The 13,160-nt window shown below is 47.3% G+C and overlaps 1 protein-coding gene across 1 annotated transcript in view; it reads left to right on the forward strand.

Moving 5' to 3' along the window:
• The first annotated feature begins 356 nt into the window (after nt 1-356).
• dnal1 (dynein, axonemal, light chain 1) overlaps nt 357-13,160 on the forward strand; it is a 49,397-nt gene continuing 36,593 nt past the window's right edge. Inside the window, exons 1-5 of the mRNA XM_041214711.1 lie at nt 357-414; nt 1,749-1,787; nt 5,883-5,992; nt 7,326-7,381; nt 10,509-10,564. Coding sequence (XP_041070645.1) covers nt 412-414; nt 1,749-1,787; nt 5,883-5,992; nt 7,326-7,381; nt 10,509-10,564 — 264 coding nt within the window. The 5' untranslated portion in view covers nt 357-411. The remainder of the gene's footprint in view (nt 415-1,748; nt 1,788-5,882; nt 5,993-7,325; nt 7,382-10,508; nt 10,565-13,160) is intronic.

A 13,160-nucleotide genomic window follows, 5' to 3' on the forward strand; every position in this document is an offset into this window, starting at 1 on the left:
AGGATGTTTAGAGTGGATGGGGTTTCAGTATTTAGGGTGCAGGATGTTTAGGGTGGAGGGTGTTTCAGTACTTAGGGTGCAGGATGTTTGGGTGGAGGGTGTTTCAGTATTTAGTGTGCAGAATGTTTTGGGTGGAGGGTGTTTCAGTATTTAGGGTGCAGAATGTTTTGGGTGGAGGGTGTTTAGGGTGGAGGGTGTTTCAGTATTTAGGGTGCAGGATGTTTAGGGTGGAGGGTGTTTCAGTACTTAGGGTGCAAGATGTTTTGGATGCTGGGGCTTTAGGGGTACCTGTCCCTTTAATTCTCTGCTATCCCATTCAGGCCCGCCCCTCAGTTCTAGTGGAGACGCGCGTGCGCGCTGGTTGCCTTCCCCCTAGCAACCGCGGCCGTCGCGCGCACGGAGAGCGGGGCCATGGTGAGTGAGAGCGGCTGGGCCCGGGGTTACAGCCCCGACAGTGAGGAGTGAAACCACCCCCCCCCCCCCCCCCGACCCCCCACAACCGATTGCGGAGAGTGAAACCCTCCCCCTCCCCGACAGTGGGTAGTCAAAACTCCCCGAGGCAGCGGGGAGTGAACACCCCCCACGACGCCGGGGAGTGGAGACCGCACCCCCCGCCTTCCTGCCAGTGGGGAGAGAAACACCCACCCCAACATTGGAGTCAAAACTCCCGACACTGAGGCTGCAACCCCTCACCCCGCCCCCCCCCCCCGACACTGAGGCTGCAATCCCTCACCCCCCCCGACACTGAGGCTACAACCCCTCACCCCGCCCCCCCCCCCCCGACACTGAGGCTGCAACCCCTCACCCCGCCCCCCCCCGACACTGAGGCTGCAACCCCTCACCCCGCCCCCCCCCCCCCCGACACTGAGGCTGCAATCCCTCACCCCCCCCCCGACACTGAGGCTGCAACCCCTCACCCCCCCCCGACACTGAGGCTGCAATCCCTCACCCCCCCCGACACTGAGGCTGCAATCCCTCACCCCCCCCCGAAGCTGCAACCGCTCACTCCGCCCCCCCGACACTGAGGCTGCAACCCGTCACCCCCCCCCGACACTGAGGCTGCAACCCCTCACCCCCCCCCGCCCCCCGAAACTGAGGCGGCAACCCCTCACCCCCCCCCCGACACTGAGGCTGCAACCCGTCACCCCCCCCCGACACTGAGGCTGCAACCCCTCACCCCCCCCCGACACTGAGGCTGCAACCCCTCAACAACCCCCCCCCCGACACTGAGGCTGCAACCCCTCATCCCCCGACACTGAGGCTGCAACCCCTCACCCACCCCTGACACTGAGGCTCCAAACCCCCCCGGGACACTGAGGCTGCAACCCCTCACCCCCTCCCTGACACTGAGGCTGCAACCCCTCACCCCCCCCCCCCCCACCCCCCGACACTGAGGCTCCAACCCCCCCCCCCCCCGGGACACTGGGACTGCAACCCCTCACCCCCCCCCCGACCCCACCAACACTAGGGCTACAACCCCTCACCCCCCCCTCCCCCGGGACACTGGGACTGTAGCCCCTCACCCCCTCCCCTGACACTGAGGCTGCAACCCCCCACCCCCCCCCCCGACACTGAGGCTGCAGCCCCTCACCCCCCCTCCCCAAACACCAAGGCTGCAGCCCCTCACCACACCCCCCCTTCACCCCGATTACTGAGGCTGCTGCCCACCCTGACACTGAAACGAACCCCCAAACCCAGGAGCCTGACCTTATCCCGCACTCAGTAACTCTGTCTTTTTCTTTCTCCAGGCCAAAGCAACCACCATTAAAGAGGCCCTGGCCAAGTGGGTGAGTAAAAGCAGCAATGGCAGCACATGGACAGCCCCCCTCACCACCAGAAGAGACCCTGACATGCATTTCCCACCCCCTCCAGCTGTCAGAGAGTCGAGACCCCCCCCCCCCTGTCATGTGGGGAGAGACAGACTGACCCCTGTCCCCCACAGCCTGAGGAAGTATCTGCCACCCTGATGCTGTGATGTTGACCCTTGACTCCTGACCCCTGATTCTGCAGGCCCTTTGCTCAGCACTGCCTTCTCTTCCTTTCTTACCTCTCTGACTCTTTTTGACTATCCACTTTCTGCCCCACCACCTCCTTCTGCCCCTTCACACATCCCATTTAGCCCCATTGCCCCTTTCTACATCATCCACCCACAGTTTAACCTCTCAGTTTTTCTTCTGCCCCAAACACCCCCAAAGTGATTGGCTATTTTCGGGGCTTTGGCATCAATTTTAAGGTGGGGGCACTGGGGTTCAATGAAATCGCAACCAAGACTGATCGTGGTTGGGGCTCCAATTTGCCCCCTCACTTGTCTTTGTTCTCTTAACAAATAGCGATCTGAAGTAGACCCCCTCTCCCTGGCCCTAAGGGCACTAAGATGCATGTGGAGCACAGCCAACATTGCGCAGTCTTGCATCTTGACATAGGTTTGATTGGGGACACTTCTCTTATTGATAAGATTGTTAATCTATTTGGGGTGAAAGGGATATGTAATTTCAAAGTTTGCGGATGGCACAAAACTCAAATGTAGTCAGCAGTGTGGAGGATAATTACAGACTTCAGGAGCAGACTAATGAAATGGAAGACACGTGGCAATGAAATTTAACACACACACAAGTATGAAGTGATTTGTTTGGTAAGAAAGTTAAGGAGAGGCAATATCAACAAAGTAGTACAATTTTAAAAGGGAGTGCAACAAGACCTGGACAATATCCAGGCTTGGGCTGACAAGTGGCAAGTAACATTCGCAACACAAGTGTCAGGCAATGACCATCTCCAACAAGAGAGAATCTAACCATTGTTTCTTGATGTTCAATGGCATTGCCATCACTGAATCACCCACTATCAACACCCAGGGGTTACCATTGACCAGAAACTGAACTGGACTAGCCATATAAATGCTGTGGCTATAAGAGCAGGTCAGAGTAACGTGTGACGAGTAACTCACCTCCTGACTCCCCAAAGCCTGTCCACCATCTACAAGGCACAAGTCAGGAGTGTGCTGGAATGCTCCCCACTTGCCTGGATGCGTGCAGCTCCAGCAACACTCAAGCTTGACATGGTCCAGGACAAAGCAGCCTGTTTGATTGGCACTACATCCCAAACATTCACTCCTTCCACCACCAATGCAGAGTAGTAGTAGTGTGTACCATCTACAAGATACAGGAATTCACCAAGGCTCCTTCGACAGCACCTTCCAAATCCACGACCACTACCATGTAGAAGGACGAGGGCAGCATATAGATGGGAACACAACCACCTGGAAGTTCCCCTTAAGTCACTCACCATCCTGACTTGGAAATATATTGCCATTCCCTCACTGTGGCTGGGTCGAAATCCTGGAACTCCCTTACTAACAGCACTGTGGGTGTACCCACAGCACATGGACTGCAGCGGTTCAAGAAGGCAGCTCACCACCACCTTCTCAAGGGCAATGGGGTGGGCAATAAACGCTGGCCCAGCCAGCAAAGCCTACATCCCGTGAATGAATGAAAAATAAAGCAACATAGCAACCTAAATGTAAACACCACTTTGAAGATTTCAGGGTAAGTTGAGAAGGCTGTTTAAAAGGCAGATGGGATCCTTGACTTTTTAAACAGAGATATGGGGTACAAGGATAAGGATGCTGTGTTAAACCTTCCTAAAGTAATAGTTAGATCCCAACTGGAACAATTCCGGGCACCACGCTTTAAGTAGGTTGTCAGGGTCTTAGTTGTGTGCAAATGATGGGCATTAACTGGTTTTTCACTTGAGTCCCTATAAATAGACATGAGCTGAAAGTGTCGTTGTTGAATTAGGAGGTATATGCTTGTAAAATGCAACCCCGGTAAATAAATATAAAAATGTGTAAAGATTGGCTGCAGTTCTATACATTACCAACTGGCTTTTTGGATAAAACATTAGGGAGGGTGTGGAGGAGATGTAATAGAATTGTAGCAGGGATTTAAAAAAAACTACAGTTATGTGCAGAGACGAGAGAAACTTGGGTTCTTCTAAGAGCAAAGAGACTTAAGGGAAGTTTTGATAGAGGTGTTCAAAATCGTGAAGGGTTGGTAAGATTTAAGGCATTTGGCAAAACAAACAGAAGAAATAAATTATGCAGCGAGTTGCTATAACCTAGCATACAGGATCCGAAAGGATTCTGGGGAAAGATTGTACTCGGCCCAACCATCTTCAGCTACTTCATCAATAAGGTCAGAAATGGGGAAGATTGCTGATTGCACAGTGTTCAGCACCATTTGCAAATCCCCAGATACTGCAGCAGGCCATGTGCAAATGCAGCAAGACTTGGACATCCAGGCTTGAGCTGACAAGTGGCAAGTATCGTTTGCGCCACACAAGTGCCAGGCAATGACCATCTCCAGCAAGAGAGAATCTCACCATCACCCCATGACATTCAATTGCATTACTATCGCTGAATCCCCTACTATCAACATCCTGGGGGTTACCATTGACCAGAAACTGAACTGGACTAGCCATATAAATATCGTGACTATTAAAGCAGGTCAGAGGCTAGGAAACTTGTGACGAGTAACTCACGTCCTGACTCCCCAAAGCCTGTCCATCATCTACAAGGCTTAAATCAGGCGTGTGATAGAATACTGCCCACTTGCCTGGATGAGTGCAGCTCCTACAACACTCAACAAGCTCGACACCATCGAGGGCACAGCAGCCCACTTGATTGGCACCCTATCCGCAAATGTTCACTCTTTCCACCACTGACGCACAATGGCAGCAGTTTGCACCATCTATAAGATGCACTGCAGGAACACACCAAGGCTCCTTAGGCAGCACCTTCCAAACCTATCACCGCTACCATCTAGAAGGACAAGGGCAACAGATGCATAGGAACACCACCACCTGGAAGTTCCCCTCCAAGTCACTCACCGTCCTGACTTGGAAATATAGCAACATTGCTTCACTGTCACTGAGTCAAAATCCTAGCATTCCCTCCCTAACAGCAGTGGGTGTACCTACACCATATGAATTGCAGTGGTTCAAGAAGGCAGCTTACCATCACTTTCTCAAGGGCATTTGAGGATGGGCAGTAAATGCTGGCTTAGGCTACATCCCATGAAATAAGAAAAAATGTTCCGTAATAACTTTCCAAATGGAATAGGATAAATACTTGAAGGCAGAAGGGAAGTGAGACTAATTGGATAGCTCTTTCAAAGAGCTGGCTCAAGTACAGTGGGCCAAATGGCCTCTTGCTGTGTTGTGTTATTCTATGAGAATACATGCGTGTTTGATTATCCCTTTAGTCTACTGTATGTTTGAATGGAAGCTTCAAAGACCTGTGCCTAGATGTGCCCTGTCTGGGACCTCATATTTCCATTAGTTATGTATTCTGGCAGATTCTAAAAAGTAGCCATATTTTGAATCCTCTCTGTTGCTGTCTAACTGACAGGGTACGGTTATGTATCCTGATGCCCTTGACCTTCTCACAGTTGCCATCTCTCCAGTCTATGACTGCTGCTGATGAGTATTAAATTGTTATCGGGTGAGAACCGAGTCAAGCTTAACTGGGTTGTCATTTCACAGTTGACACCGAGCTATTTGGAAAATAGCTATTTGGGGCATGTGAGGAAGCAGGTTTTACTGAGCCTCTAAAAGGAGGAACGAGGCAGAGTGGTTTAGGGAAAGACTCCAAGCTTTCAGCCCAGGCAGCTGAAGACTCTGCTTCCAATGATGAGGCAGTTAATATAGGGAATATGTAAGAGACCGGAATTGAAGGAGTGCAGAGACTTTGAAAAGTTGTAGGGATATAGGAGGTTACAGAGATAGAGATTAGGCCAAGGAAGAATTTGGAAACAAGGACGGCTAATAGCACAAATGATTTGTCTCAAGGATATTAATGACAGGGTTGGATGATTCATGACTTTCAGGAGGAAAGGTCGGGTGAGAAAGCAGCTGAAGCCGTGGAAGTGAAGTTATATGGCCAGGTGCCACCCATTGAAAAGATGGATGCGTCCCTCTCTACACTGAGTAATTGCGAGTAAGTTTTACCAGGTGGAATCTTGAGTGCTTACTTGTGTCTCTTACTTCTGCTGGTCATTCCGTCCTTAAAATGTATATTTTTATGTTGAAAGCCATAACATCTCCAAGATTTCTGCTCTCTGTCTCTCATAGATCCTGACTTGTGTTCAGGTCTGGTTCCACTGGCATTGCATATCTTGCCTAAGTGGGCATTCTTTTTCTCTGAACTGAGGTGAACCATATTGGGCTGTTTCATCATGAGGATTGTCACAGTCAAGCTCAATTGTGCCCCTTGTCTGATGTCTAGTTCATGCACTTTTTACCAGTACTTGGAGGCAGGAATGCTGGCTGATTTCACCACCTTAAATGTACCCTTCCCCCACTCCCTGACCCCACACTAAGGAGCACTGAAGCTAAGTACTGTTAGTCTTGGAAGTACAAGGTTATCAGCATCAGGAAATTCACCATCCTGTTTGAGATCAGGAAACTCAGTCGAACCTGTTAGCACTCTGATCAGAAACTATTTGCCAAGTTAATCAATATTGTAAACTTAGGATGATAATTTGCCGCCGCCACACACACACACATACACACACACACACACGCCCCCCCCAATACTAACTGCTCGACTATTTTTTTTAAATAGTTTCTATTTTGGCTCAGAGAACTGTTGTAACCTTCTACTTTTCCCTCAATTCTCCATTTCCCCTTTCTGTTAGTCTTGGAAGTACAAGGTTATCAGTATCAGGAAATTCCTCAACTTGGTTTTGTAGTTATCCAAACTCAACACATGTCCTCTTGGAAATGTAACCAACTATACTTGGGCTGTCTGGTAACAGACTGATGGTGCAAACTTTTTTGGTCAATTATCTTTGTAACTGCTGTGGCTGCTAGAGCAGGTCAGAGGCTAGATATTCTATAGTGAGTGTCTCACATCCTGATTCCCCAAACCCCCTCCACCACCTGCAAGGCACAAGTCACGAGTGAGATGGGATACGCTCCATTTGTCTGAATAGGTGGAACTGCAGCAACACTCAAACTCTAGCATAAAGCAGCCTGCTTGATCGACACGGCATCCATCACCTCAATCATTAACTTCCGCGACCACCAGTGCACAGTGGCAGCAATATGTACTATCCACATAATACACTATGGCAACATGCCAACCCTCCTTCAAGAGCACCTTCTAAACCCATGACATTTGGAGAAAGCAAAGGCCTGCATTTTTTTTTATCAATCTAATTTTGTCCACGTTTTGCCAGCAATATGCTTTAAGCAAGTGTAAATCAGTTGATGCAAAAAAGAGAAATGTGATGATGTCCCAAATGTAAAATGTTTCTTCCCTTTTCCAGAAAGTTGTCCCTTTCAACAAACTGCATTGAAAAGATAGCAAATTTGAATGGACTAAGTAAGTGTGTGTCTCTCTCTTAATATCATCTTTAATTTGTTTTTATTAATTTCAGTTCTGTTGCTTCCAGTTTTAGAAGGATGTTTATGTATCACCTGTTTTTCCTGGGCTCCACTTTTATCTGGAGATCAACAGAGAACAAAAATGCATTGTCGACTCCATTCATATTAATAAAACTGGCTGCTTAATCTTATAAGAAGAAATATAGACACATGTTCTCAATTGTCTGTGACACCATCCACTGGCATGAATATCCAGCACACATGTACTGTTGCTGCAGTGTGTACTATCTATAGGATGCACTGAAGAGCAAGATTGGGTATGGTAGTACAGGGGTTATGTTACTGGACTAGTAACCAAGGGACCTGGACTAATAATCCAGAGAATCTTGAGCTCCAATCCCACCATGGCAGTTTCCAAATTTGAATTTGGTTTCTAAGAAATCTGGAAATAAAAAGTTGGTATCAGTAGAAGTGACCATGAAACTGTTGAATTGTTGTAAAACCCAACTGGTTCATTATTGTCACTAATGAATAAATTAACTAATTTAGGAACCAAAGACCTATTGTCCTTTCTTGGTCTGCTGGTATGTGGTTCCAGCCCCATGCCAATCTGGTTGACTCTTAATTGCTCTCTCAAACCACTTAACTGCATCAAACAGCTACTGCAGTGGTTCAAGAAGAAGGCCCACCACCACCTTAGTGCAACTAGGGATAGACACTAAATGCCAGCCTTGCCAGTGGCACCCACATCCCAAGAATAAACTCCTTTTAAAAAATTGCTAAGGTTTCTTTAGTAGCACTTCCTAAACCAGTGACCTCCAGCACCTAGAAGGGCAAGGGCAGCAGGTTCAGAGGAGCACCATTGCCTTCAAATCTCCCTACAAGTCAGATACCATCCCAGCTTGGACACTGGGTCAAAATGCTGGGACTTGATATCTAACAATAAAGGTTCACTGCCACCTTCTTAGGGCAACTAGGGATGGGCAATAAGTGGCAACCTTGCCAATGCCACCTACATCCCAAGGAGGGTTTAAAATAAATTTAGTTTAATACCATGTGGGGTGTAACAGTCAAAGGAAAACCTGGAGCTGAATTTTATGCTTGGGGTGGATTACTGCCCGACAGGGTAAAAGTCAGGGGGTAAGCCCAACCCTGCTTGGCTGGCTCACCCTGAAACCATTTAATGGTCTTTGGGCTGTTAATTGGCTCGAATCAAGACTTTGCCTCCATCTGGGTGGAAGTCTGCCTCCGAGAGCTGCCGGCCATTGATTGTCTGGCAGTTGTCATGTCCCAGCAGTGCCACTCTGGATGATGGCCACTCCTGGGACTGCATGCAGTCCCCTGAAGAAGAGAAGCCATGGAGATTGGTGAAGCTAAGTCCGGGTCTTACTGTGGCTGGAGGTTGTGGCAGGTCGGGGTGGATAGAGCAGGGAGGTATGGGAAATGAGGGATGGGGGAATACCTTAGCATGGTGGCACAGTGGGGCCCGAAAAGGAGTCACTCCCTTGCCTGACCACCAGTCTGCCAGATTTGAACTAGAGGGCTGGACACTTGGTGGCAGCTTCCCTCTCGTGGGTAAGACCTGAGAAATGGCAGGAGGAAGCCCTTTAGGACCCCGATTGATGAGCGGGTGACTGATACATTTTCCCACCGCTGGTAAAATTGTAGTGGGGCCAGGATGGTGATGGGCACAGCACACTAATATGCCCAATTATACAGCCTGCCGCACTTCGCATCCTGCCCCCTTGGGTGGATGCTGTAAAATTCCAGCCCTGGACTCCTTAACTAATTGCATCTGTTGTGAAAGCACCTAAGGAGAGCCAGTTTACTTAAGTGTACTGTTAAAATATTCTTCTGACAAAAGAATTTTTACATATGGAAAATATGTCCAATTGTGCTTGCTGTTTTCTTGCTGAAATCAAGAGAGCAATGGTCCTCAGTTTTTAATGTACAGCATTACTATGAGCTGATGAACCCTTACGGATACTTAAGTCGTATGCTTGATGCTTGGGCTCATCAGCAATGTGCACCCACCTTTGCTAATGATCTTTTTTTACCTGAAAATTTCTATTGAAAATCAGTTCTTTTAAATGTTATCAGATTTCAGTGGGATTCTTTTTTTCTGTAGGTAGGTGCTTTACAATAGACAAAGTGGCAGTAGTTTAATTGAGTTACTGCCTCAAACAATGAGATTGTAGCTCAGGTTACTTATAGAAGCTAAATAGACCCAGTGAGTAATTTACTGTTTTGCTGCACACTGAGCCATATTTAAGGTTTTTTTGGTTCTTACCCCTTGTTAAATTTTTAAAAATCAGGCCAAGTTTGAGCAAAAAGATAATATTTAAAGTACAATTTCAACACTTCCAGAAAATTAACGATCTATCTTCATAGAGTCAGTCGTTAAGGAGGAATTGATTGGATTGATGGTACCGTTTTCAGTGACTACTATTACTAGTGCATGACACACAACTGAAGGTGCTCTCCACATTGATGCCCATGTGGTATGGGGAAAAATGGACTGCTGCCAGTGGCAAACTGAGCAAGTGGCTCATGCATTGCCTTGGGATTGGAGTGGCTGAGGCTTATGTTTGGAGCGTTGCTGGGCTCATCCTTATTTTGTAATTCATCTTCAACGTAATGACCAAATCAAAAGTGCCAACACTGTTCAGAATTTTGTGGATTGAGTTGAGATGCCATCTCAAACAATTGAAGGATGGGAGAGGAATTTTTCAGAGTAATTTACCTTTATTGGACCAGGATATTTCCTTGCATTTAGCCTCATCCAGGAGATTTTTAAAAAATTTATACATGGGATCGATGGCTAGGCCAGCATTTATTGCCCGTCATTAATTGCCCTTCAGGGCTGCCTTCATGAACTGCTGCAGTCTGTTGTAGGCATATTCGCAGTGCTATTAGGAAGGGAGTTCCAGGATTTTGACCCAACGACAAGAAGGAACATGGCTATGAGGTGGGGGAGGGGAAATTTAGTTGGAAAGTATCTGGACATGAATCTCCAGCCATCATAAGTGTTCAGTTGGCTTGATAGACCAGTTGGTCTTTTCCTACCCGGCAATTTTGTGTGTGATTTAAAAGTGAAATGTTGTCCTTTTTCTCATGTTTTCCAGAGAAATTAACAATTCTGTCGCTGGGAAGGAACAACATAAAGAATTTAAATGGCCTGGTATGTTAACATGGTTTCACACTCTAGCCCTAATCCTTGCTGCTGAAAGCTGCACTTAATGACTTGGGGATGTTCTCCTTAGAGAAGAGAAGGTTGAGAGGAGATTTGGTAGAGGTGCTCAAAATCATGAGAGGTCTGGACAGAGTAGATAGGGAGAAACTATTCCCATTGGTGCCAGGATTGAGAACCAGAGGACATTGATTTTAAGATAATTGGCAAAAGAAACAATGGTGACATGAAGAAAATCCTTTTTGCGCAGTGAAAATTTCAAAATTTGTTGGTGATGGAAAACTTGGAAGCACCTTAAACTGTGAGGAGGACAGTGTAGAACTTCAAAAGGGCATAAACAAGTTAGTGGAAAGGGCGGATAGGTGGACAATGAAGTTCAGTGTGGAGAAATGTGAGATGATATATTTTGGCTGGAAGAACATGGAGAGAGAATATAAAATTAAGGGTACTACCAAAAAGGGGGTGCAGGAGGAGTGGGACCTAGGTTTAAATGTACATAAGTCATTAAATGTGGAAGGACAGGTTGAGAAAGCAATAAAGTTAATGAAGCATACGGCTTAGAAGAAATTTTCATTGAAATGTATGAAATTTTTGCAAGGCTCGACAGGTAGATGCTGAAAGGATGTTTCTCCTGGCTGGGCATCTAGAACCAGGGTACACGGTCTCAGATTAAGAGGTAGACCATTTAGGACTGAGAAGAGAAGGAATTTGTTCAGTCGGAGGGTGGTGAACCTTTGGAATTCTCTACCTGTGGAGATTCAGTTATTGAGTATGTCAAAAGCAGAGTGGATAGATTTCCCAATACCAATGACATCAAGGGATACAGGATAGTGCCGGAAGATGGCGTTGAGGTAGAAGATCAGCCATGATCTCGTTAAATGCGGAGCAGGCTCGAGGGGTCGAATGGCCATTTTTTCATTCATGGGATGTGGTGACTAAGCCAGCATTTATTGCTCATCCCTAATTGCCCTTGAGAAAATGGTGGTGAGCTAGAATCACTGTGGTCCTTGTGGTGTGGGTACACCCACAGTGCTGTTAGAAAAGGAGTTCCAGGATTTTGACCCAGTGACAGAAGGAACGGCGATATGTTTCCAAATCAGGATGGTGAGCGCTTTGGGGGGAGAACATCAGGTGGTGGTGTTCCAGTGTGTCTGCTGCCCTTGCCCTTCTAGATGGGAGTGGTCGTGGGTTTGGAAGCTGCTGTCTAAGGAGCCTTGGTGCATCTTGTAGATGGTACACACTGCTGCCACTGTCTTATCAGTGGTGGAGGGAACGAATGTTTGTGGGTGGGGTGCCAATCAAGCGGGCTGCTTTGTCCCTGGATGGTGCCAAACTTTTTGAGTGTTGTAGGAGCTGCACTTGTCCAGGCAAGTGGAGAGTAGCCCATCACACTCCTGACTTGTGCTTTGTAGATGGTGAACAGGCTTTGGAGAGTTGGGAGGTGAGTTACTCACCACAGGATGCTTAGCCTCTGGCCTGCTCTTTTAGCCACAGTATTCATATGGCTAGTCCAGTTCAGTTTCTAGTCAATGGTAAACCCCAGGATGTTGATAGTGGGGGATTCAGCGATGATAATGCCATTGAATGTTAGGGATGTCAGTTAGACTCTCTCTTGTTGGAGATGGTCATTGCCCAGCATTTGTGTGGCGCAAATGTTACTTGCCACTTGTCAGCCCAAGCCTGGATATTGCACTGATCTTGCTGCATTTGGACACAGACTGCTGCAGTATCTGAGGTGTTGCGAATGGTGCTGAACATTGTGCCATTATCAACAAACATCTGACCTTATGGTGGAAGGAAGGTCATTGATGAAGCAGCTGAAGATGGGTGGGCCTAGGACACTACCCTGAGGAACTCCTGCTCCCATATATCCTAGGCTTCATTAATAAGGTAATAGAGCACAAGAGCAAGGAGGCCATGTTGAACTTGTAAAAGACACTAGTTAGGCCTCAGCTGGAGAATTGTGTGCAGTTCTGGGCACCATATTTTAGGAAGGATGTGAAGGCATTAGAGTGCAGAAGAGGTTTATGGAAATGGTTCCAGGGATGAGGAAATTTAGTTATAAAGTACAATTGGAGAAGTTGGGACTCTTTTCCTTGGAGCAAAGAAGGCTGAGAGGAGATTTGATAGAAATATTCAAAACCATGAGGGGCCTGGACAAAGTAGATGGGGAGAAGCTGTTCCCACTCGTGAAAGGATTGAGAACGAGAAGGCACAGATTTAAAGTAATTGCTAAAAGAAGCAAAAACAAAAGAGAAAAAACCTTTTCACACAGCGAATGGTTAGGATCTAGAATGCACTGTCTGAGTGTGGTGGAGGCTGGTTCAATTGAGGCATTCAAAAGGAAATTAGATGATTATTTGAAAAGCAGCAATCTGCAAGGTTACAAGGAGAAAGCAGGAGAATGGCACTAGATGAAATGCTCATTTGGGGAGCCAGTGCAGACGCGATGGGCTGAATGGCCACCTCTTGCGCTGTAGCGATTCTGGTTAGGATCTGGAATGCACTGCCAGAGAGTGTGGTGGAAGCAGCTTCAACTGAAGCATTCAAGAGGGAGTTGGATTATTTTTTGCGAAGGAAGATTGTG

Source organism: Carcharodon carcharias, chromosome 20, assembly GCF_017639515.1.
Source record: "Carcharodon carcharias isolate sCarCar2 chromosome 20, sCarCar2.pri, whole genome shotgun sequence".
NCBI lineage: Eukaryota > Metazoa > Chordata > Chondrichthyes > Lamniformes > Lamnidae > Carcharodon > Carcharodon carcharias.